At 41.2% G+C, this 25,140-nt stretch overlaps 1 protein-coding gene across 6 annotated transcripts in view; it reads right to left on the reverse strand.

The window, feature by feature from the left end:
- LOC128452336 (histone deacetylase 7) overlaps window positions 1-25,140 on the reverse strand; it is a 41,020-nt gene that overhangs the window by 10,787 nt on the left and 5,093 nt on the right. For 4 of the 6 annotated variants that reach the window (XR_008340889.1, XM_053435519.1, XM_053435517.1 and 1 more), the window contains exons 2-19: window positions 11,135-11,319; window positions 10,777-10,864; window positions 10,230-10,344; window positions 9,392-9,456; window positions 8,425-8,538; window positions 8,075-8,172; window positions 7,367-7,465; window positions 6,733-6,886; window positions 5,555-5,814; window positions 5,054-5,296; window positions 4,226-4,415; window positions 3,951-4,084; window positions 3,637-3,757; window positions 3,494-3,543; window positions 2,178-2,285; window positions 1,909-1,964; window positions 786-873; window positions 199-318 (exon numbers count right to left, since the gene is read on the reverse strand). Coding sequence is in view for 5 of the 6 variants with exons in the window: in XM_053435519.1 (XP_053291494.1) it covers window positions 199-318; window positions 786-873; window positions 1,909-1,964; window positions 2,178-2,285; window positions 3,494-3,543; window positions 3,637-3,757; window positions 3,951-4,084; window positions 4,226-4,415; window positions 5,054-5,296; window positions 5,555-5,814; window positions 6,733-6,886; window positions 7,367-7,465; window positions 8,075-8,172; window positions 8,425-8,538; window positions 9,392-9,456; window positions 10,230-10,344; window positions 10,777-10,864; window positions 11,135-11,319 (2,288 nt within the window). In the remaining variant the exon portion in view is untranslated. Of the gene's footprint in view, window positions 1-198; window positions 319-785; window positions 874-1,908; window positions 1,965-2,177; window positions 2,286-3,493; window positions 3,544-3,636; window positions 3,758-3,950; window positions 4,085-4,225; window positions 4,416-5,053; window positions 5,297-5,554; window positions 5,815-6,732; window positions 6,887-7,366; window positions 7,466-8,074; window positions 8,173-8,424; window positions 8,539-9,391; window positions 9,457-10,229; window positions 10,345-10,776; window positions 10,865-11,134; window positions 11,320-22,045; window positions 22,320-25,140 lie in introns of those variants that run through there. The other 2 variants (XM_053435521.1, XM_053435520.1) reach the window with 2 other exon arrangements.

A 25,140-nucleotide genomic window follows, 5' to 3' on the forward strand; every position in this document is an offset into this window, starting at 1 on the left:
CTCTGTATGTGAAAAATCGACTCTACAAAGAGAACTTGTTTTATAAGCATAAAGGTTCCTCATGTGTTGTTCTTAAGTTATTGTGTTCACAAGAATTTAGGTACATGCAGAGACACACAAACATCCAGAAATCGCCATGACAACACAAACAAACGCAGCAAAACACAGCAGCACAGTGAAGGACTGTTTGGTAACTACCTCACTGGGATGTCCACTACCAGGAAAGAAGTTGCCATCGTCGTAGCGATGTAGAGAGATGTACAGCACGCTGGGGTCGCTATAGAAAGCCTCCTGGGTGCCGTTGCCATGGTGAACGTCCTGGACAATGATTGGATGAGAGATTAGTTGAACAGATTTTCCCTCTCAAGAGCAAATGGGTTTTAATCTGAAAGCTTCTTGATGAAGCAGGTAGTAATAAGTGTTTGATGCAGTAATGTGTGTGTGTGTGTGTGTGTGTAAAGACATGATGCAGGCTGACATGCACACACGTGGTAAACTGAGACGTCCACCTGGCTACGGATCAATATCTGCACATGTGTGTGGTTTTACGTTTATATGAGTGTGTGTGTGTGTGTGGCTCTGTTTCTACTCTATGCATGTGTGTCAGTTCAGTTCACACATGGAGACCAGATATTACAGAATCTAAATGTACAAAAAAATAAATAGCAGTGCTACTGAATAGGACGCTGTGCTTCGGGGACCATGTTCCTGTCTACGGTACATTTATGCATTTATTCCTGCCCATGTGGGGACCAGTGACGGCTGTCATGTGGCAGTTTCCTCACCCAGTCCACGATGAGGATCTTGCTGACGTTGAGTTTGTGTTGGAGCTGTTTGGCAGCAATGGCCACAGAGTTGAAGAAACAGAAGCCCCTGTAGACAAACAGACAGGAAGAAAGGCAGCCACATGTGTTTATCAGGACATCTTCACTTAATTAATATCATAGTTTCACCATATGGACCTTAGGAACCTCGAAGACATGTCTCCAGTTATCTGGCATCATTTGGAGCTACTAAATCCAGTTTATGACAGTCACAGTGCTGACTCCAAGTCAAAGAGGGAAACTCCTGCCACGTAAACATTTACTTCAAAGATTTGAGAAATGTGGATGTTTCGTTTCAACTTCTTTCACTGCTGACAAACAAAAAACGTTTTTTTCGTATTACGACATTATGCTGAGTCCATAATCCTGCACTCCTGAGAAAAGCAAAAACCACAATTTTTGCGACAAACAGAAAACCAAGCAAATCTTAAAATTCACTCCACGTTCCAAACGATAACATTGTGTGAATTGCTGGCAGGACGTGTGAGATGATTTCAGAGAGATGAACTCATGACTTGGCACGACAGTTCCCACAACACGCATTGTCTACAGCAAAGGTATGCAAGAAAAGTGTTGATGTATGAAAAACAATAGAGGAATGTTGGAAGTGGCAGTGTCAGCATGGGTCATAAACTCGGAGTGGTTAATGTGTCTGTGTGTGTGTGGACAGTATATCATTTATGCTTCTCAAACTCTGCTCATCAAGAAAAAGTCATTATCATCTCATAAATAACCAGTGTCAGGCACTGCTGAGCACACACAGTCCCAGCTGAGTGTGGTTACTTGGCTAATGGCTCCTATCAAAGACACAAATCCATACACACACACACACACACACACACAGTTCTTTTGAGGTGCTTTTTTGTCCTGAAAGAAACAGAGCGGAGGAGGAAGTTTGCCCCAGGTAGCACAAATCACACACGTACACAAAATAAGACAGAGAGACATCGGCTCCCACTCTCTCTCTCTCTTGCTTAGAAGTGTAGCTGATCTGTAATAAATCCTTTGAAACACTTTGCAGAGACCTCCTGGCTCCTGGTATGTGCGTGTGTGTGTGTGTGTGTGCGTGTGTTGTTGTACTTACTGAGGAGAGGACTTTGTTGCGTGGTGCCCAGGAGGCCTCACCACTGCAAAGCCATTCTGTGAGAGAAGAGCAAAACGTGATCAAGCTGCTTTCACAAACCAAACACATATTTAAGCTGTCGTAGTTACATTCAACATTATAGTCGATGGATTTAATATCCAGCGGAGCTAATGTAAGCGAGTTGATGTTGTTTAACCCACAACCTGTCACATAACACACTTAGAAAATACATGACAGAGATGATGAAGTGCTTGGTGACAAAAACACACCTTCAGCTCTCCCTGTGCTACTTTGAGTGCCAGGTCTGTGACACATCCTGCAGCAATGCGAGAAGCTGCTGATGTGTGAAGCTCGTTCCAGACTGTATCAACATCTACCTGTCAGGAAAAACCAAGAAGACACACACAAGGTCAGCTGGAAATGACAGCCACTTTACTTTACAGACGTTTACCTACGATGCAGTTAACACGTACCGGCACTAGAACAGTCACACTCATCAAAACTGAACTTTCTGTACTGGTTGAACTCTGATGAACTGATAGTGTCACTGTTAAGCCTCAGGCAGCAAGTTTGCCCCATTTCATTTAGTGGAGCTGCTGGCCAATAAGCAGTCTACTATTGGCACTTCTGATAATTGTCATTGATTTAATAGAATTAGCTGACCTGCCTTTAGTTTGCATTAATAAATTGCATGGATTCTTGTAGTGTGATGTAGACAGTGTATTAGAAAATGTAATGTGTGACAGCGAACTGTAACTCCTCTGGATGATTAACTGCAGAGAGACTTATTTTTTGCACCTATTTTTTTTCCAGTGAAAACATTGTTGTGAGTTCCTGTGTTGCTTTCTGCTTCAAAACGTGTATTTCTTGTGCTGTGTCGTGGTGGAACAATGAAATCAGAGGAATTTCTTTTATCACAGACTTTGCCATCTTGTTCCAATCACCCCTCTTCACCAGACCAGGCAAGAGCCGGAAATCCCAGAAGATCAGTCGTCTTATCAACTGACACCCAGCCCCCTTCTTCTTCTCCTACCTCCTCTCCTCTCGGCTCCTCTCAACTTTCTCATGGGTTTTATTTTCAGTGTTTTGTCATATAAGTGGAGTAAATATCTTTCGTTGTTTTTATCCTCTTAATTGTTCCCTCTCTTTTTATCCTGTTAAATTTTATTTATTCCGCTACCTTCATGTTGTATCTTTTTCTTCTTCTGTAACAGCGTTCTCTGTTTGCCAAACCCATTCCCTCCAAATAAAATCCAGTTTCAGCGGCACACACTCCAAAAAAACTGCATCTCTCTGTGAACCCTCTTTTACCCTTTCTCTTCCCCTCTTTCTCACACAACTCACTTTGTGCAGCCTTTCATTTCAAACTGGGTCTTTAAGTTATCTTAGCCAAAAACAATAGCATTGGCAATTTGTAGTATTATTAGCTTAATTGCGTAATGATGCATAATTAGCCATGTAATGTTCGCTGTTCAGTAATGCAATTGGATAAGTAGAAAGATTCCCACATGACCTGTGTTTTTAACGTACGTGTGTGTGTGTTTGTGTATGTGTATGTGTGTGTGTGTGTGTGTGTGTCACTCACTCCAACTCCTCCACATGGTAACATCACAAATATCCGTTGAGATAGAATTCCTGCAGGAGACATTGTATGTCATGAATATTAATCATTTATTATTAATTCATTTATTGATTCTGTGGTGATTATTGTAGATTTGGGGATTTTACCAGCCAGTTTGCGGCTGTCCAGCTTGAGGCGGTTGAGAGGGTTGGTTCCGAACAGAAGTACATGTTTCTCTGAATGGACTGACTGCAGCTCTTCAAGAGTGGCCTTCCTACTGCGAATAGACTACAAACACACATTTTTTTGTTTGAAAACATTTCTGCTGGGACATCCTGGCCGGTCCGTAAAATTTCAAAGGGCTGTTTGAGTGTTAAGGCTTGCTTTTAAGGTTTAGGATAGAATTGGTAGATTTAGTCATAAGGGTTAAGGTTAAAGTGAGGGTAACAAAGACCACACAGACAGACTGTGCGCGCTTTACCTCACACTGGTTCCTGAGGCCTCTTTCATGCAGTCTGGACCAGATGCTCTGGACCCTTCCAGCATGCTCAGGGTGGCGGCTGTTGTCCCCACAGGTACACTGGTGCTTCTGCATCTGAGAGTCATAAACTAGACCTAGATGCACACAAACACACACACACACACAAACTCTTGACCTTCTTTTCCTGCCTCAGTATTTCATTAACTAATTGCATGTGACGTGTAAATATATGCAGACAATGGCATTCATAGATTTTCCCCCCCCAGTTTCCTCACCTGTGGTGAAACGTAGCTGGACGTCTGCAGCAGGGCTGGATAGTGACAGAGAAGGTATGGTGGCGGCTGGAGGAGGCAGGGAGGTGGAGGCCGGAGAGGACCGGGTCCGAACCAGAGGCTGGTGAGGCCATATTGGGGAAGGCAAACTCAGGGAGTCCATATGGGAACCTTGTCTGAGGATCACCTGCCGCTGTGGTTCCCAGAGAACAGGAAACACAATTAACTGAAGCAGCACATGGCAAAGACTAACATGAATAAATTCCACACACATTCCTAAATCCAGTTCGTCTCTTCATTAAACTGCAACTACTCATTACTTAGTCAGTTTAATACTGCTCGTCTAGAACAAGCAACTCATAAAGAAAATTCAGCTTTGCCAAACATGCTGCAAAAAATTGCCACAACAAAGTAACTCACATTCACATTATATAGATGAAGCAACAGCGCCCTCTGGTGTCAAAAACAAGGAATTCATGTACTATGAATTTTAAAGTATTTTTTCTCTGTAATTAGTTACATGATCAATGATTAATTCAAATTAAACTAAACTACAAAATATTAAAAATCATCTTACCCTAACAGATAAGTATTAGTAATAATGTGCAGGGTCTCATAATCCATGTATTATTATTTTGCAGAACCACTGAGGTGTACAAAACATAACCAGTGATGTAACTGAGGCCAAAGCTGAATTCATAAGAAATGTCATACTAATTCATTCATAGCAAGCCATGACATATGTCTTCTTCCACTTCCTTAGTAAGCAAGAAGAAAAATAAGACATTATTCTCGCTCTGTTGAGATGCAGCACTGGGTTTAAATGAGTACCTGACTGAGGGGATGTGTGGGTTCGATCAGGCTCTCCCGTGATGAGGTTGTGGACTCTGTGCCACAAACAGAGTCTGTGCTTGTGGTGCTCTGTCTCCTGCGGTAGCCGTCATCACACATAGATTCCTGTTCCGAGGACACAGAGCCTGGTCTCGAACCTGTTCCTGACCCAGTCTCTTCCAGGTCCATGTCCTCTGATGGGATCTGAGTCAGACGTGGCTTCTCCATAGACTGGCCCGTTGCCTAGCATAAAGTCAAAGTTATACAGTTTTTGAAAATCTTAAAGTTATTAATATTCTCTTTTGTGTCTAGCTGAAAATAAGAAATCTGATTATTTCCATATTGAGTCAAATATTAAGTAAATATAAATCATAAATAAGGTTTTAAATAATATCAACGTACAATCCAGGTGAAAGTCTCCACATTACAATTTTCACATCACCTCTGTGTTAGAAATAAGTAGTCTTTTATTTGTGTCCAGGCCTTTAATCCTCCTCTCACCTTGCTCAGGTTCAGGTGTGCGTTCTGCTTGAATCTCTCCAGCCCACTCTTGTGGTACTGCTGAAGCAGCTGGTGCTGAGCATGTGGGTGCTGACTGGCATGCAGAGTAAAGGGCGAGTGGCTGTAGGGAGGCGGCTCTGAGCGGGTTCGCTCCACGGGCCGGTGCGACAGCAAGTTGACTTCGCCTTCGCTTCTTTCTCTTCTGGAGGGGGAAGGTGGGTGAGGGTGCTGCTGCAGAGGAATGGCACTCAAACCATGAACTGCAGAGAGAAGGAGAGAGGAACAGGTTTGTGACTTAAAATCAATATTCGGCAGGCAGAGGGAGAGGAGGCAGAGGTAAGAAGCACAATATAAATGGACAAAATAAACATGTCAAAAATAGGGGCAGGAGGATGAAGGAGGATATTAAAAAGAAAAAGAAATAATAATTCGAAGTTTAAGAAGAAGTGAGAAGGTAAATACTTAACAAATTAACTAAATATTTTAGTTTTAATGGAGAACAAAGAGATGATAATATTGATTGTGTTTACAGCATATTTCTGTATTATCATTTAAACTGCATTACTGTCAAATGCTGAGTAGAGGGCACCCTTGTGCAGTTTTGATAATGAAGCACAAGACAGAGGACTATACTGTTCTTACAGTCTTCTTTTTCATTATAGACATTTAGACTTCTTTCAGCAGGAGTGTGGAGTATTAATACTGCCATTAATGAAGGCTCTATTCCATTTAGTAATTTTAGGATTCATCGCCAGTGTGTCAGGGAGCACAACAACAGGAGGTTGCACAGCTTACCAGAATGGCAATGATATTACTGATTATTGATGTGCTTTGCCTGCTTAAAAATGTTCATCTGTGTACTGTAAGGTCTATGATGAGTAATAATACTAATGGTTGATATACATTATATTAGTTTCAAAGAGAAAAGATGAAACTACTAAAAAATTCACAAAAACAATTGTGTGTGTATATAAAATGTTTATTTTCTTCAAATTTAAATATGAACTTCTAACCAACATGTTCATAGTTTAATATGACAATTTATGGTTAAGCTGCATCATGTTGAGAGTATCCAAAAATGCTCCTATACATGTTTTCACTGGCATGTGTTTTTTATCAGTGCATAATGAAGTGTTTAAGTTTCTGTTGTTCAACACATTTCCAGTTGCAAAACTCACAAGAGAGAAACTGGGTGTGCACCAGTCTAGTGTGTGGGTCCAGTATGAGAACAGGCTGTAGGTGTTGGGCCAAGGCTGCACCGTTTCCTTCCAGTGGCAAGTAGACTTGATGCATAGCAGACAATGCCAAGGGCTTGGCTACTTGTAGTTTAGCCTTGGGGTAGAGAACAAGACAAGAGTAAAAAGAAGCGGAAAGACGACGGTAAGAAAACCTGGAGGGGATACGCAGGGAATTCAATAAATAGGGGCATGCTGCAGCTTACATAACTAAGAAAAATGCAGAGTTGGTGCATAAGATGAGGGCTTAACGGGCTGTTTCAAACATGAGTCAGGGGACCTGTCAGGGGACCTGTCAGTGACCACGTTCACAATGGGAGTTAAATATCACATGACTGATTCACACAAAGATCAAAAAGGAAGTGAAAGCCTAAAAACAGCACATTTATTTCTGTAAGTATCCAACTATGCAGGCACTATGTTACACATTGTCTCAGATACACATGCTTATAGCATGCATTCATCAATTTGTATCTTTGATATATACATGTGTATGTGTGTGAGTTTCTTTACTTTAATTAAGCTTAAGTTGTTATGTTACATGAAACTCAACTACTGAGAAAGTATCATTGCTCACATGTGCAGGATGTCCAGCAGTGATGTTTGGCATGACAGCAGAGTTAGGAGATAAAGTGAAATGAGCCAATCTTCCATCCTTCAGCAGCAACCTCTGGGCCTACAAGACACAGTCAGACACGGTCAGTATACAAATATCTGTACAGATAATCACATACAAATGGTAACGTCTATTTCGAATATAAAAACATCAAACATACAGTTATGTTATAAGGTCAAATGAACCTCTCTTCTGAGTATCATATACTGGTAGAATGGAATTGTATGTATCAACTGTCACATTTATTCCATAAAAAAGACACAAGTTAAAACTGATGAAACCACAAACATAATACAATGAGGGAAAATATACTACATAACATGTAAATTAAAATTTACAAGTTTGTGTGATACATATGACCTTCTTCCATATGACAATAGCAACCATTACCGAACTGTAATTAATACAAAATTAACAATCAGCCGATGGTTGTAAAGAGGTACATCACCAAGAAAATCCAAGTAAGACCTGCGTCATCATACAGTAAGTAGGGTAAATACCAGAAAGAGTGCCTTGGAAAAAGTTGATGAATGAATCTATAATTGGAACAAGAATACATGCAGGTGGAACAATTCTGGCTCCGTGTATTGTGTTGATGTGTGTTTAAGCAGAACACCCCACCTTAGACTGTGCACTCATTATTTACTATTGTGGACTCTGAAGTCTCACCTCATGAGACAGTGGAAGGGCACCATTATCCGAATGGAGGCTGTCGTTGGGTGAGCTGCATCCTGAAGCTGGGGTGCTGCCGCTGCTGGGGGACGAGTCTGGTTGACCAAATGGAGAGACACTGATATTCATAGCAGCCAATAACAGAGCAGGTGTGTATATACATCACAAAATGATGAGCATAACAAGTTGTTAGAGAAAATGTATCAAACAGTGGTACAGTATATGTTTAAATTACACTACTACACAAGTATATTGGGCTGAAAGTAACACATATGAAACTGGCATATCAGGAAGTGGCTAAAACAGCAGTGTCAATAAAACAGAAGAGGTCAAAGTAGATCCTCTACCCAGAGTTTCTGTCCTGTGCTTGACGGCAGGAGGGGCACTGATCTTTCTCTGCAGCGGGTTTGGCCTCATATTGATGAGCTTCTTTAACTTCCACTTCAGAGTGGGCTCGGAGACTGCACAAACAAAAACATACATAAATGAATACACGAAGAAGAGCATGCACACACAGACACAAACAGAACTTGATGATAGACAACATCATCTTGTACAGTACATCTGCAGGAATGCACCTGCTCGGGAGTGCACCATATTGATGCGCTCAATTCTCATAACAAGACCATGAAGAATCTGCAGCACAGCCAAATCAATCACATCAACCCCGGTCAACAGCATTAAGAAGTTTCATGTTGACTTTGGTCAGGCTCCAATATGATCAAACAGAGAGGCTGGCTCAGAGCAGATGAAAAGCAGCTATGTGTTGTCACTGAGCCAAAAAACAAAACACACACTGGAGGGTGTGTGAGTGTTTGCACGCTGTCACCGAAGGGGTTCCAGGGCAATGCAAATAAATAATGGATTTTTGAATGGTTAGTGTACTCTAAGACATTAAACCACTCCCATTCACATGCTAAAGGAGACCTGCTCTGGACTCTCACGGTGTTCATTTTACACATACTTAGTTTAAGTTATGTAACCGCTTTGGTCTTTGTGTCTCGATGTCGCCGTTGTTTTCCACGACGGTTCGATTTCTCTCTGGCTCTGCAGACCTACTCCTTTATGAATTTATCAACACTGTGCATGTTCACTTCCCTTCAGAATTACTGTTTGCTGAGACTCTGAAAAGTACCACGCTGAGCAAAATATCCACTGAAATATGCAGCCAGATGACTTTGACTCTCCCTCAAATTACACAGAGCATACCACAAGGAAAACAGACCTTGAATGGAAAATCACCAGTGACCTATACAACGTTAGCCTCAATGTGTGAACACGCATCACAGACAGTAAAAGCTAAAGGCATCTCACCTGTTCTGCGCAGGGGGAGGTCCTTACGCTGGTCGCAGGGCGTCGGCTCAGGCTTTGGAGACAGCCTAGGTAACCACAACAAGATTGGATAAACTGCTCCACTTACAAATTGGTATGAGGAGCTTTCATTTCATTATTAAGTATTCCATTCATTAAAATCAGAAAAGGAAGAGGCCAATTGAAAACAACATGGGAATTAAGAAAACACTTTCACATTTGATCAATCCCTGAAACAGCTTTTGAATAAACATGTGGATTGTGGTTTTTATGCCATATACATTTGCTTATTACTCTGGCAAATGGCAACTGAATGGACCAATGCACCACACACACATAAAGAGAAATGGCTGAGAAAGCGAGACTGCTAAAGGAGGAACGCCAGCATTTAAATGTTGACAACTTTTTCACATCTGCGTTGTCTGTCCTGTCGGTAACCTCTGACTTAGAAACAGAAACACACTAACCCTGTTCTGACCCCAGTGAGAAACACAAACACACAACAGCAGGTGTAGACAGGCCAGTCTCACAAACCTTTTTTTTTTTTTTATAATTGTTTAGTTAAATTGTGATGGCTTTTCTTAGTCGTGGGAATTTTTATAACCAAGAATTTGATAAATTACTGAAAAAAATAAAAAGCGGATTCAACCATAAGTAATAATAATCTGTTAGTAATAATTCTGTTAATTCTTAAACTTTTGCAAAGTCACTTACAAACATAATTAAATTAAATCCCACATCCAAACAAGCCGAACATGCTATTATGAAATATCATGATAATGTGATACTCTGTGTTTGCCTCTGTTTGGTTTTAAAAAAAGGTTTATTTTGTGAGTCTCACCTGTATCCCAGTGTCGGGCTGGTGTGGTTGGGAGTAACCCTGTCATGGGTGGGTTGGCTCTTCATAATTATATGTTCCCGAAGTTTCTGCCTTACCAGGGGACTGGAAACAGCACCTGTCCGTCAACAAAATGAGTTCATCAGGAAAACAGACAATGATTTGGATCATATACAGCTATGCAATAGACATGCCAACAGTAAGGATGATAATATATTACAGTTTTTCTTCACATTATCCTTCGAGGAATCATATAGTGTCAATAAGCAGTCAGGGGACTGTAGAGGTCACTTCCCTCTGTGAGCTCTTAATCTCCTCTACATGGAAACATTTAAATAGAATTATGAGTTTCCTGAAACAAGTGTTTGCTTGACTTTGGTTTGATATTTGTACACATTTCCTAGAATAGATCACAGAACTGGTGGAAATCCCCTTCTTTTTCATTGAAACACACTCTGTGACCTAGCTGAAAAGCATATGAAGAACCTTACTGTTTTCAAGGAACCTACGACAACACGTACAATACAGTAGCGACGCATGAGGTACTCACTCTGCTCATTCTTATTCTTTCGTATCAGATGCTGTAGCTCCTCTCTTTTCTCCTCCTCCATCTCTCTTTGCCTCTGTTCAATGTTATACTGCAAAGAAACATTTTTACGAGACATTTAAACTAACCAGTCTCATCTGCTTTTACTGTGCATGTGAGATTTTTCTTATCACAGTTACAGACTCAAACAAACGTGTGTTTATAGCTGAATATTTCCACAGGATTTGCATACTGGCTAAGCCTTGTCTAAACAAAGGAGAGATTTCTTAGCACCTGGAGTGCGTCATCAGTCATCAGATTTTTTGTAAATATCAATGATAATCAAACAATTGATGATACAGTTACAAGAATGTTTCCACACCTGCAAATGCTGCTGGGAAAACTGGGAGCAGTGCTGAGCGGTTAGAGGTCCCAGGAAGAAGGGAGGGCGGGGGGTCAGCATGGCCGAATCTGGGCCTGGATGTAACAACCTCTGGGTCACCCTCAGGTCCATGGGCTGCTCCCCACAAATGGATAATGAAAGCTGACTGCTGATGATCACATCCACTGCAGAGAGACAGAGAGAAAGAGATATTAACACATTATTCTGTGACGGGTTGGTGACACTAAAACTTATTGGGTCAGGATCATATATGGGGTCAAACATCAGTTCGTCCCCCAGGAGTATCTGTGTCCTCATGGTGTACTTTTTACACTGTTAAAATAAGGACATGAAGTTGCTTGGCTTCCTATGATTTTTAAATGTACTGAACAAAGAATATTTTGAAGCTTTGTAAACTTAGAAAAGTGTGCAGAGACTAGTCTTCTGCAGCGGCTGCAGGTTTGGTTCTGACCCGGCCCTTTGCTGGGTGCCTTCGCCAATTCTCTCACCCGATATCACACTTGTACTGTCCAACCAATAAAGGTGAAATGCCAAGGCAGGCCGGGCAAGTTAAAACTTGTCCACAGAGCAACTTTGTAGGAACTTTTATGAAGACTGGGGTCTACTGGTCATTTCTGCAGGGGTTGGCCACATGATAATACATCTCTTGTATCTCTTCAAGGGAAATGTGATAGGAGACTGTTTTGGTTGAGTACAGATAAGAAATTCTGGCATTGCAGTGATCAGACTTTAGAGCGAGTCATCCACTAACCAGAAGGTTGGTGGTTAAACCCCCTCTCCTCCAGTCTGCATGTCCTTGCGCAAGACACTGAACCCTGAACTGGCCCTGATGGTTTTGTCTTAATGTGAGTGATATGTGATAGAAACATAGCTGCTTATTAAGATTAAGATTAAGATTAAGATACATTTATTTATCCCAAACACATGCACAGACATGCACAGGCACACTCATGCAATTGCAGGGAAATTTAACCTCTGCTTTAAACCCATCTGTTGCAGGACACACAGAGCAGTGAGCAACCATGTACGGCGCCCGGGGAGAAGATGTTGGGGGAGTAAGGTGCCTTGCTCAGGGGCACTAGACAGAAACCCTGTATGAATTGGTAAATGTGACTTGTAAATGATGTTATGATACTTGTTAATTGTAGATAGATTATAATCCCGGACTACAATACTATTTCCTGGTGAGCAGTGACACAAGAAGTCTTAGTATTGAGAAGTGTTTAAGATTATGAAGATACATAATCAGAACAAAACATTATGAATTGGCACAACTGTTGGTGATTTCCTTCAAAAAGCAATGTTAAAAATCCATGTGGTCTTACACAGATGATATTTAGGGTCCTATATGCTTTTCGTAATGTATTCAGCATCAAAGGCAGTGCAAATGTCTTTAATGCAAATGTTTTGTTTGGTCTATAACACAAAAAGTTGGAAGATAGTTTTCACAGATATTCAAAAAAGAATTCCATGAACAATTGATGTATATTTTACTGTTTGTGCTTGACATAAACACGCTCCAGGGTGCACTCAGGTTTTGGGGAATAAGTGTATGTCCAGATGTGTACTTGTACTTGAACTCTGCACGTTCACCAGTCATATTTCATTTTATTCAAGTCTTCCTGCCTAAAGTGAACTGGCCATTGTCCAACACTGCATTCACAAGAGCAAAGGAGGTGTGTTTGTGTGTGTTGGGGCTGCAGGGCCACAAACGAAAGAAAGGCAGAATGAAGGAACCAGGGTGGTGAGCAGGGTTTGAGCAGTGTGTGGTCAAAGCATTGGGGTCAGGTACATTAATCTGTCATCTCCTTTCCAGGTTTGACTAAAATGAAAGAAATAAAAAAGTTAAATTTAGATCAAGTGAGACAATTGAAGCAAGCCTCAGTGTCCTAACTTAAGACAGATGTCTTTTTATGGGAGCATGGGAGTGAGAAAAGGTTCCACTTAGGCAATCCAAAGGCCACTGCAAATACAGTATGTTAGAGGTACCATGCTTTTCACCATGACTGATTTTACTACGGCATGAAAGCCACAATATGGACCTGCCTCTATGACCTATAAATCATGGAACAGAGAGGAAGGCTATAGCGCTAACTGGTACTGAGAAAACCTCTACTTTTGCGATACATCATATCAACAAGACGAAAACATATGGAAGTTCACAGATGACTCGATACCTGAAACCAATAAAAGGGGTGAGGAATGTTTCGGCACTGATACAAAAGAGCGGGCCGATGGAGTATGGAAGGAGACACCTTGCTGCCTCTGGGGTAGATGGACAGTGGGAGGGAGGGAAGGATGTGGAAATTTACTGAACTCTCACGCCCGAATGACTGCAACCCAGAATATTGCCCAGCCTTATTAATATAATTCCTCTAAGTGGAAATTTCTTTACTGTATGGGAGTAACTAGCTTGAATAGCTGCCAAAACAAGTGAGTAATTGTGATTAAAGTATGCATGATACTGTGAAGCAAGAAATGCTGCAAATCCAAATGCAAAAAAAGACACAGGCCAGTCAAGAAGATGGTGTTGGTACAGTTAAACACACAGTGTCTGCTAGAGCAGCAACTCCTGCAAAAATGCAACACTGCAACTTTCAGCGCCGCAAAACAGACCAACACAAACAGGTGTCAGCCGAGTGCCTCTAGCATTCCCTCCCATCTGAGCCAGACAGTCAAACAGACCCAGGCCGCGTTATTCAGCCACTCATTCCCGACAGCAGCACTGACTCAGACAGAAGTAACGTCTGCGAAAGCGTTACAGGTTGACAGAATTCCTCAGAAGAAGAAAACACTCCCACGCTCTCATTACTGCAGGTCAAGTGTGACGTGCACACAGTAGAACTGGAGCAGAGTTAACAAGAAGCGGAATCATTTACAGTAACAAGATGATATTGTAGAGTTTAAGCAAAGTGGTTTCAGTTCTGTTGCACTCACTGATCGAGAGTTCATAGTAACAACACTATCTGATCTGTGGGAACAGCCTTGTGTTTTTATGTTTTTATGTGTGAGACAGAGAAAAAATTTATATATATTGTGCAAGAACTGAAAGTCTGATGCATCATTATTTGGACAGCTTGGGGAAACACGTGGATGAGTACTGTCTTGTTTAAATTATGCATTTGTTTTACACCCTTCTTGCCCCGCAGACTTCTAGGACTCCGACCCTGCCAGCTGACTGGAGGAAGCCAAGACTCATCAGGCAACACTTAATGTCAGGGAGACTTTCAGCTGCTTTAAGCCTCTCTCACTGAGTGTCGCTAGTGAAGTTGACAGGGCCTGTTTCTTTCAGCTTTTTACTTCACAAAAAAAGTGAAAAACAGGAAGTGCCACATTCAGCAGAATAGTACGCATTACCAGAAGAATGTTTGTGTGTTTTAAAAGGAAATCAGACAGTCGATGGGGGAGGGAGGTGTTGACTCGAATAGTATGGGTTACATTCTCTCAAACACATACAGACAAAAGTGATTACCAAACAAGTCCGCTCTCCTGACAGAAAGGAAATGATCAGGAAGTCGGGCGTACTGAAACACCTGCAGTGTATTTTTACTGTGAAAATCCGGCCGCAGCAACCATTGGGTCGCTAAATGTCCTCCCAGAGACGCACTCTAAACTGACACAGACATTTTCTTTCTACAAGTTTAGAGAAGGACACTTTTACCAATGACAGTGAGTCATAAAACACTGTATGACTGGACACAAAACCAGCTCAGTCACCCTCTGCCACAAGCCCTAAAGCATTTCAAATAGGTGTTGATTACTTATTTCAAGGAGCTCAAAACAAGAGAACATTCACAGTACGAACATCAACACTATATTACAAACGAGTTACTCTATAAGATAACATCGTTACATTTAAAAAAAATCTATAGATAAGATCTGTGTGCATGATTCTCTGTCTCTCGTTTTCACATTGTGGTGCTAAAAATAGGCAGGAGACGAACTTCTGGTTTCTGTAATAGCATATTTGTTTCACAACCATCCTCCCCTTTCTGTGGGCCTTCTGCAGTAACACACTGAAGCCCTGACACACACAGACACACACAGAAACAGTTACTTCCCGTTTCTAAAGTTAGCCTGCACCATAACATCCTCTTGGTTCATTTAGGCAAGCAGAAGCTTCTATTTTGGTTCAATGGCGGTTCATTTCTTCAGCTTGAGAGTGTTACAGACGTCCTTCAGCAGTATTTATATCAACATAGTGGTACTTAAACGTGCCTTGTTTATTGTTGGACTACACAGTTGTACTGAGTGGACTTACATCTGAAAATCACACATCAGGTTAAATGATAGTTACTGTTAACGAAGGCAGTAGGCTGGAGGTTTAAGTCTGATTTGATGAGCAACAAAGCACAGAGAGCTGACAAAGTGTCATCTGAAATATGGACACATATTTTGAATACTGTTTCCAGTAAAATATCAAGCATGTGAACTTGTGCTGACTGTAAATGTATTATGTTTGCACGTTCCAGTGCCCAAAAACTGTTTTCCACCATACTGGCCACCTCCAAAACCACCGCCCGCCACCTATCCCTCTGTGATTCTCTCCATCCCTACGTTTTAAGGAATCCACAGCTGTTGGGGACATTCTGTCCCTCTGCTTCCGAGCAGCTGGAGTATCAATCTCTGCGTGAATGTGTACATCCATGTGTGTGTGTGCTCGTGTATGTGTCAATCCTAAACACGCCAAGATATTAATAGCTGGCAGTTGTTTCGTTTGAGTGTACATAACAGGTCTTTGTGTTTGCATAAGTAGGATCTGCTTGTGCGACAGTTGAGGGGTGAGTGTGCACATGTATCAGTGCATCAGTGCTCGCGTGTGTCGGTGCTAGTGTATTAATAGTTTCCATTTGTTTTTTTTACAAGGATCACTGTGGCTCTTTGTACAAGTTTAAGTGTACGTATCCAAAGCAGGTTATTTTTAGTGTCACCTGTCAATAAACACTTGTGTTATTGTGTGTAGTCAAGTGCACAAATGTGCAAGGACAGTTTGTACATTGCAGTTTCACGACATAGTAATACCATCATGTCACATGTTTTTGGGAGTATGTGGCATTTGTGTGTGTTAGTGTGTGTGTGTGTGTGTGTGTGTGTGTGTGCACTTGTGAATGTATTAATAGTGTTACCAATTGCCAAAACATGATTCTGTGTGCGAATGGCGTGTCTGTGTAGCTGTCAACAACTTCAGCTTTGTATATTAAGATATTGAATGGTATTGATTTACTGGAGTACTGGCATTCACACCAATCAACCACAACATTAAAACCAGTTGCTTGTGTTGATGTTAATGTTTTGTAGATAATGTGCTGTTTTTTTACATATTTTCTGACTCTCATTTGTTCTGATTCATGTTTATAATTTTTGTGAAGTCTGCTTTATAAAACGTACTGTTGTATTTAATAGCATCCGTGTTAATAAAACTAAACTGACAACCATAACAACACACATATTGTATATATTTATTATTTGTGTATATATATTATATGTTTTATATATTTCATATTTTATTTCCTATTATTTTATTTTTTAAATCTTTATACCCTTATATTTCTATTCTTGATTGGCGCTATTGTAAAAAACACAATTTCCCCCTGGGATCAGTAAAGTATTTCTGATTCTGATAAAGTACCACATCCTGCCTACCTACCGATCTGTTGCTGATTCATCAGAGTTACAACATACAGTTAATTCAGTGCTAGCCATTATTTACCCAGAGTAAATTTTGTTCTGCCATAGTTTCATAATGAACCCAAACATAGCATCAAAGATTTCTAAGGTAGTGCTTTACTCTGCAGCTCAATCGTAGTGCAGCTCCCTCTTTTACCAGGCTGTGAATCTACTTCCCTCTCTCTCTCTCTCTCTCTCTCTCACACACAAACACATTGACAGTGGAAATATCCATCACAGTCTGACGGGCCAGTAAGAGCATTGGTTGCCCAAGCTTTTGTCATCTTTGGCAGGCAGATGTAGCTTGGCATAACAAGTAGCCTACCTGTTTTGCTAGGTGAGTGTGAGAGAATACTGCATGTGTTCATTGGCCAATCACAACCTTCGACCTGAGCTGAGCTGCAGAATTCATAATTCACTGTGGGAATCAAAGCATTTTCAAATTTGTTAGTCAGCAGATGGTTTTAGTTGATTAATTGTTTTGTAACCCATTTCCCATTTGATGTCAGAAACATGTTGACCACAGTTTCCCTGAGAGAATCCTTTTGTTCATCCAGACAACAGCTCAAAAGTTAATGCTATACGGTTTATGATGATACAACTATGGAGCGCAGCTGGAGCCATGAGTATGGCTGGTATTTTCACTTGAAAAAATTATCGATACAACAATTTTATTATCAAGATAATTGCCAGACAGTTTTCAGTTGATCAACTAAATGATCATTCAGCCAATTGTTTCCGATCTAAAAGCAATATGGCTAATCTATCATTACTAGATAGTTACCATTTGTTTGTCAGTTAAACTGAGTATGGCATGCTGCGCAGCTCAATTGATTTCCCCTCGAGGCTTATTGTGCCACAACATATGATTAATACATTCCTCTAGTTGACTGTCAGCAGGATAATGGCACAAGCGCTGTTGTGTCGTCTTTTCTCTTTTCCTCTCAGTCATAAGTGCTATTTTGTACTGTCCCTGTCACTCTCTTCAACTCAAAGCTCAGGGGTCACATAGTTATAAGACTTCTCTTGATCTCGTGTCCCAGAGGCAGCGGAGTAAAAAGGTGAGGGGTCGCCAGCTCACTGTAGAGTTGTGTGTATATGAGTGTCACAAACTAGCATGCTCTTCTCCAGTGTGATTCTCCAGCTTGATTTCTCACAGCCAGTACAGACCGACTATTGTTGAAGTTGTTTCATTATTTCTCCTTTGGGTTCGGAAAGGTCATCTTTATTGGGAGGGGGAAAACATAGCAGAATTTGGCCCAGGGTGCGGTCATACGCTTGGCATGAGACAGAAACGTTGAGTTGCTTGAGAACATACACATTTAGTGTAGGGATGACCATAATGCCTAAGGGCTTCAAAGCTTATAGTGTTGCTATGGCAATGAATGCGTAAATCACTATTTGAAAAAGAAATCGTCATCCTGAATTACAACAAAATTCCCATGAAATTATTATTATACACTTTATTTTTCTTGAGAGAGAGAACCCAACTCTCACAGATTTACTAGGCATCAACATGTTTTCAATGACAAAAAAAAAATGCATTATTCTATAACTTGGAACCAGAAGGAATTAAAGAGAGAGGGGATATTTTACTAAAATTTACAACTAATGGATGACATTGTTAATTTCAACAAACTCACAACAAAGTGGGTCCTCTGGCCTAAACCTGCCAGTCTCTCTAGGGCTAAAGAGAGTCCAATATGAATGATTGTAAGTTGCGGCTGAGAGGTAACAGGTAACACTACATTATGTAACAGAGTACAATTGTACTACTACACACCCTCCTTCACACATTCCTCACAGAAATGTTCATCATCGGCCGAAACCACAATTATGCAAACAAATACATGATCTACTTGATGGGATGGGAACACTAGCTGACTTCAAAAGAAAGAAAAAAAACAGCTGTTGATGATGTGAGTACGAACTGATTGAGGTCAGTGATGTGTACACCTCATCTCAATCCACAGACATTCACCTCTCTGATCCTCTGTGATCCTGACAATCACAAGACGTTACCTGAGGAAATGTGGCCTTTTCCCCCTCCTGGCATTTGACTGAGAGAACAGGTTCTCATGCCCACTTCCTAATATAACTCCCCCATGTGTCTGCAGTATCACAGTCTGTTATTACACACTAGGTTAGAAGGCTATGCACACAGAAGGGCCTCTTTGTTTCAGATACACCCTGCAGTCAGTGAGAATAAGGTTACCATCTTCTGGCACTCGTCTGCTATTACTGCTGGTTTTGATAAAGTTACTGTCTTTGTTAGGACTTTTGTTGATTTCCCTAATATTTTCCATCTCATCTGCAGTCTCTCTCTCAAAAAAAACCCACAATTGCATGACACACAAGCAGAGTGTATCAGCAGTCAGCTGAGCTGATCTTAAATCAGGAACAGGAAATATGATCTGGAGCTCTGGCCGGTCCAGAACACTGTCCCAATTGTAGTGCTGTGGCTGACACTGGCAAAACACCGGGCACTTTTATAGGTTATCTGCCTTGGGAAAAGGTTGATATCAACTTTCATAAGTACCATTCCACCCAAAATGGATACTTGATAATGGGCTTATCACTATGAATTTGGCTCTGTTGTGCTCTCATCTATAAATTTAAAGGCCCATTAAAGGCGCCACTAAAAAAGCAACTGCAACAGATTGTCCATCATGTTTTCTCAACTGGGGTTGAAATATTGGTCAAAATACTGGTCGAATACAGAAACTAATTTCGAAACTATTTTGAGTATCTATTCATTGTTTAGCGCTTCACTGTTTTTCAAGCAACAATACTCATCATTTCCTTTGCTTTTATTTTTTGATTTATGTGATAATATTTGACACTTTTTGGATTCTGGCATCTGTTGTTGGTGAATCATGAAATGTGAAGATATCTCAAGGCCTTTTTCACTATTTAAGACATTTTAAAAGTACATTCAATACTTTTTAAAGCATACACTTCAAGACGTCTCACAAAAAAACCCCAAAAAACACTTTGACACCTCTCCATTTGCTTCTCTGCAGGATGTACAAAACTAAGTAGAGAGCCTATTGAGACAAGTCCAAAAGACCATTTTTGACATAAATTTTTTGGGGGGATTTATATTAGATGCCAGACAATTAAAGTATGTAAAGTAAAGTCCTGCCTCTTTCACTTGTATCAACTCAAGAGCAACTCAGACCAGCACAGGCTGAAAGCAACCACATCACAACTCCGGCAAAACAAAGTTTACTTGAATCTAATAAGGCCAGAGTGTTACTCCCGGCTGATGTCGTCTGTAACACAAAACAGCTGACTGTAGCTGACATAAAATATGTGTTGTGCACAAGAATGTAGAAAAACTTCACAGATGGACACAAACCAGAACCTCAACATTACTGGTTAAAGTGAGAAACATTTGCTTTTTCCTCTGAGATGATGGTGGTCAACTTTCACTTTGAATCTCGAGACATGTATGAGGCCTGTTCAGAGTTGATAAGTGTGACAAAGCCAAACCCACGGGCCGTCACAACTCACTGAGCAAATGGGCCTTTGTAATCAACAGTTTGTGTAAGACGACACTACTGATCGTGCAGCAGACTTTTGTAAACACACGCACACACATACATGTCTGGATGCAGCCTGCACAGACAGTCATGCATGCATGCAGGTCGACATTCAAAGCTATCTGGGATGACAAGAGGAAAAAGTGCATGAGCGACGGAGAGAGAGGGAGAGAGAGGGAGAGAGAGAGAGAGAGAGAGAGAGAGAGAAAGAGAGAGAGAGAGAAGCGTCAGTAGTTGGTGTTGATTCCTCTGGCATGGCCCACATGAAACGACTGTAACCATACCCTCACAACAGAACCAAGGCTATGACCTAATCCAGATCAGAGAGGGAACCTGGACACATGAGAACATTATTCCACGCATGGCTGCAGTGTGCGTTTGTGTACATCTGTGTGCATGTTTTCATTTTCTAGGGACTGGGTGGGATCGAACTAATTTTTACAACTTCTGTCATAATACAGCTGCCCACCCCACGGCCCATCAAACAAGCAAGCACTTGTTGCCCGGTAGTGAATGAGTCAAACTTTTCAATGACGTTATGGGCACGAAACACATCCAATAGGAAATTCTACACTCGCGCTCACAATGGAGCCTTAATGGTATAATTACACAATTATTTGCTCCATTAATCACCTTTAAATAGACCTGTGAGCTGTCAGATTAGGATCATTACCAGTGCACCTACAGTCACACAGTCACTTACTTCAGAAGAGGAAATGAGGTGTGTGCGCTGCCTCATGTTGCTGCACCTCATGACATGTTCATTCACTCAGATTTTGAAAACGATTATGGCAAAATTGTGTGTCAGTGCTGCTATTTCTGTCAATGGGAGGAGAACACATCAGGTGGTCAGCCAGGTGGTCTCATACGCCTGCTGAGCTTTGACACAAGCCAGAGGATGGACAACAAGGAGAATCTAAATCATTACCAGACTTTGTACAGCTGTGTTTATTCTATACAGAAGAGCAGTTATGATCTGAGAGGTATGTCTAAGTTTACAGTGCAAAGACGGCAAAACAGGGATTAAAATGAGATGTGTCTCTATTGTTCAGGTGAAATTGAGGAACACAAAAGGCCAATATGAATTTAAGGAATCTGTCATTCTGGTTTAAAAGACTTATTTAGGAAATTCCAAAAATGTTGGAGAGTTACAAGTGTGTCTAACTTGTTTCTCATTTTTTGGATGTTAGCTTAATTTGAATGATTTTAAGGAGGTGAGCTTAATTTCAACACTTGTAATGGAGGTTAGCTTTATTTGAATGATTTTAATGGAGGTTAGCTTATTTTCAACAATTTTAATGGAGTTTAGATTAATTTGAATAGTTTTATTTGAGGTTAGCTTAATCTCTACAATTTGAATGGAGGTTAGCTTTATTTGAATTTGTGTTGTTTACTGAGTGGCTTAAATTGATAAGAATATGGACAGGTGTAAAAAGTCAATTTATAATGTAAAGACTGTTAAGACTTTGTCTAAACTGACTTCATTGTTTATATTTTCGGCACAGTATGTGATGACTGAATAAAAAACAGATAAAGGCGACTTCCTCGCCGCGATAAGACACAGTGCACACATATGTAACAGGACAGTTTTTTTTTCTAATAAAGTTTTTCACAGCAGCTGAAATGTTAGCTCGCTACTTCCCTTCTCGGTGCCGGTTAGCAGATAAACGTCGCCTACCTGGAGGAGGTGAAGTTCAGAAGCGACGCATTTCCAGGTTGAAACGGCGGCCGCGGGACTGACAGGGGGTTTACAAGCAGAGACACGGGGTCAGGGTGAGGAGAGGGCGGATAGCAGGTCTCCGGTCTGTCCTGCGCATCGTGGAGTCCTCCACTTTTGTCCTCGGTGTGGTTCCTGTCGTCAGCACGCGCCGCTGTCACACAGAGCTCTATGTAAACATGGAGGCTCGCGCGCTGAAACGCTATGCGAGTTAATTATGTAAGAAAAAGCCTCTCCTCCTCAATGTGGGTGTGTGTGTGAGTGTGTGTGTGCATGTGCGCGTGAGTGGGTGTGAAACTACAGACAAAACCTGCCGCGAGTGTCACTGTCATCCGCGTGTTGTGTGAGCTGCTGGTGTGAGGGCTCCATCTGCTGAACCTTGCTGGGTAGAGTGTGTGTGTCTGGGTGTGTGTGTGTGTGTGTGTGTGTGTGTGTGTGTGTGTGTGTGTGTGTCTTTGTGATATTGTTCGTGTTATGGGGACCTAACATGTCATTCTGTTATTTACTTGTCATACCTATGGGGTCTTGTTTTTGGTCCCCATAACATAAATCATGTCATGTAAGATAGCGTAAGTCAATTTGATTTACTCTGAAGAAGACATCCTCACTATCTGACCCACTTTGAATGGGCAATTTGAGAGTTAAGGCTTGGTTTTAGGTTTAGGGTTGGGCATTAAGTCTTGATAGGGTTGGGTTAGGGTTTGGTGTGTGTGGTTGTGATTGCTTTCTACTGGCCTAGGTGAGGCATTTAGTCTCGATAGGGTTAAAGGGTTAGTGTAAAGGTAAGGGTTAAGGTTAGGTGGGGGGGCTAGGGAATGCAGTCTGCCCATGTCCTGTCCTCACTAAAATAGATGTACAAACCTGTGTGTGTGTGTACTTTTAAATATTTGTAGGGATTATTTAGGGTTAGGGTTAGAGACCACAAAGATTGAGGACATTTGTCCAGTCAAAAGGCTGTTTTAGTGTTAAGATTAGCTTTTAATGTATTGGGATTATATTTAAGTGGTATAGGGGATGCTTAAAGTTAGGGTAAGGGCCTAGAGAATGAATTATGCCAATGTGTGTCCTCACATAGGCACAAATACAAGATGGTTAGGGTACGGTGAGTGTGTGTGTGTAGACCTCATGGGGATGAGGCAAAACATAATTTCTGAGCCCTTGGTTAAGGTGGTAAGATGTTAATTGTGATTCGGTTAAGGTTAGGGTTAGGTAGGAATTGATCATGGTTGTGATTAGGGTTAAGGTGTTAGTTTGGTTGTCAACAAGGAACAGAAGTCAAAGCAAAGTCCTAATAAGGATAGACACACAAACCTGTGTGCGCGAGTACCTGTGCCATATTTTATTAAAATTCATCACTAGTGCCAACCTTAACATGCATTTTGTTTTACTGTAGGGACCTGAATGAAAAAAGTAATCATTCACACACTTAAAACTGTGCTACATGTTTTTAATTCAAAGATATTGACACAGTCCGTTTTATGTCGCATACAACAATGAGGGTACAAACCCAGAACAACAAGAATCGAGAAAGAACAATTTCTTTAAAATAGCAAAACTAAAAGTGCTATAAGTGAGTGCCATTTAAGTACTACTAAATTGTTAGTTTTAAAATTGTATTCAAGGTATAGTGGGATGAGGGGGAAAGATATGAAGACACGTGCACACAAATGCAAATTTGCAAAAGCAGATATACACCAACAGAAAGTTTATCTGCACTGTGCTGGCTGTTCTAGCACAATCTCACCCAGACTGAACCCTCTCTGTTTTTAACAGATGTCTCATCCTGCTTGAGGACAAATCTAACCTTTGCCAAAAATAAAGTCCACATCACGAGGATAAATCAGTAAACAGCTACAAACGGTTTTTGAGCTGAGCCAGACTTTTATTTCATGTGACTGTGACCAGTCCTGCTCCTATGAGTCAATAGATTTGCTGTCGCTGCTGTTCAGTTAAAATGATGGACCTAAAACTTCTGATGAGAACAATCTGCTATCAACAATAACTCAATGTCATCTCAACAACACCGTGTCCTATCCCCGGTGATCTTGGCAGAGCCGAACAGTCCATCCCCCGGTCATGGGGCCAACTGTGGCCTGAATCATTTGAGATATGTACAAGCAAATTGAATTTCACAACAGGCCTTCCATTTGGAACGGCACACGCTTGATCCAGACCGTACGCTATTTACAGATGCAGAGACAGGGAGGGCCCGGTAATGGTTGCTCCCTGAGTTACATTTTCCCTGAAAGTGGCTGACATACACACAGTTTCTATTTCAAACATCGTGTATACGGATCTGGTGTGGCCTCAGCACGTAATTATCACGTCATATAATTATGTCAGGGGCTCATTTGTCATAGACCTTTAAACAGTATGTTGGACAAAAACACTAGAGTTCATTGTAAGTGTTTACTAACAGGGCCGATGACGTTGGTGCCAATTTTTCTGTTAACACATCATCAGATATCGACAGAGCTCTCCCTTCATATCTTTCTCCCTCAGACCATTCGTGCACTGTCGCTGTCGTCACAGGGGCAGTGCTCGTGTGATGCTTCAGACCTGACTGGATTATCAATAGAAGAGACAGTCCCAAGACCCTTCACTTATATAATCCACTTTACAGTGCAAGGAAAGCATGAGTGACATGATGAGACAAGTCCTCACCAGACACTCACAGGGATTTGATTTAATATCTAAGATTTATTTCGAAGCGGAGAATTGAAAAGACACATGTGGCATAGATGGGTATAGGACTCCAAGGTGGAGTTTTGTGCCCAGTAGGGTTCACTCCTCTTCCAGTCACAGGAAGCCAGTAGGAATGAGAAGAATGCAGTCAGGCAATAAGATGATGGAGGGAGCAGCAGTTGCGGGGGCAGATTGCCAAGAAGAATAAAGTTAAAGGAGGGAGGTAAAGACAGATAGTGGAGAATGAGAAAGTGAGCAGAAAGTGGAGAGGGCTGGGGCACTCATAACTGAGGTGCACTAACGCTGAGCATGTGTAATTGTTCTCTCTGGTATTGGCAGTTTGATGTGGAGGATATGAGTGATGTTAGCGG

Source organism: Pleuronectes platessa, chromosome 2 (genome assembly GCF_947347685.1).
Source record: "Pleuronectes platessa chromosome 2, fPlePla1.1, whole genome shotgun sequence".
NCBI lineage: Eukaryota > Metazoa > Chordata > Actinopteri > Pleuronectiformes > Pleuronectidae > Pleuronectes > Pleuronectes platessa.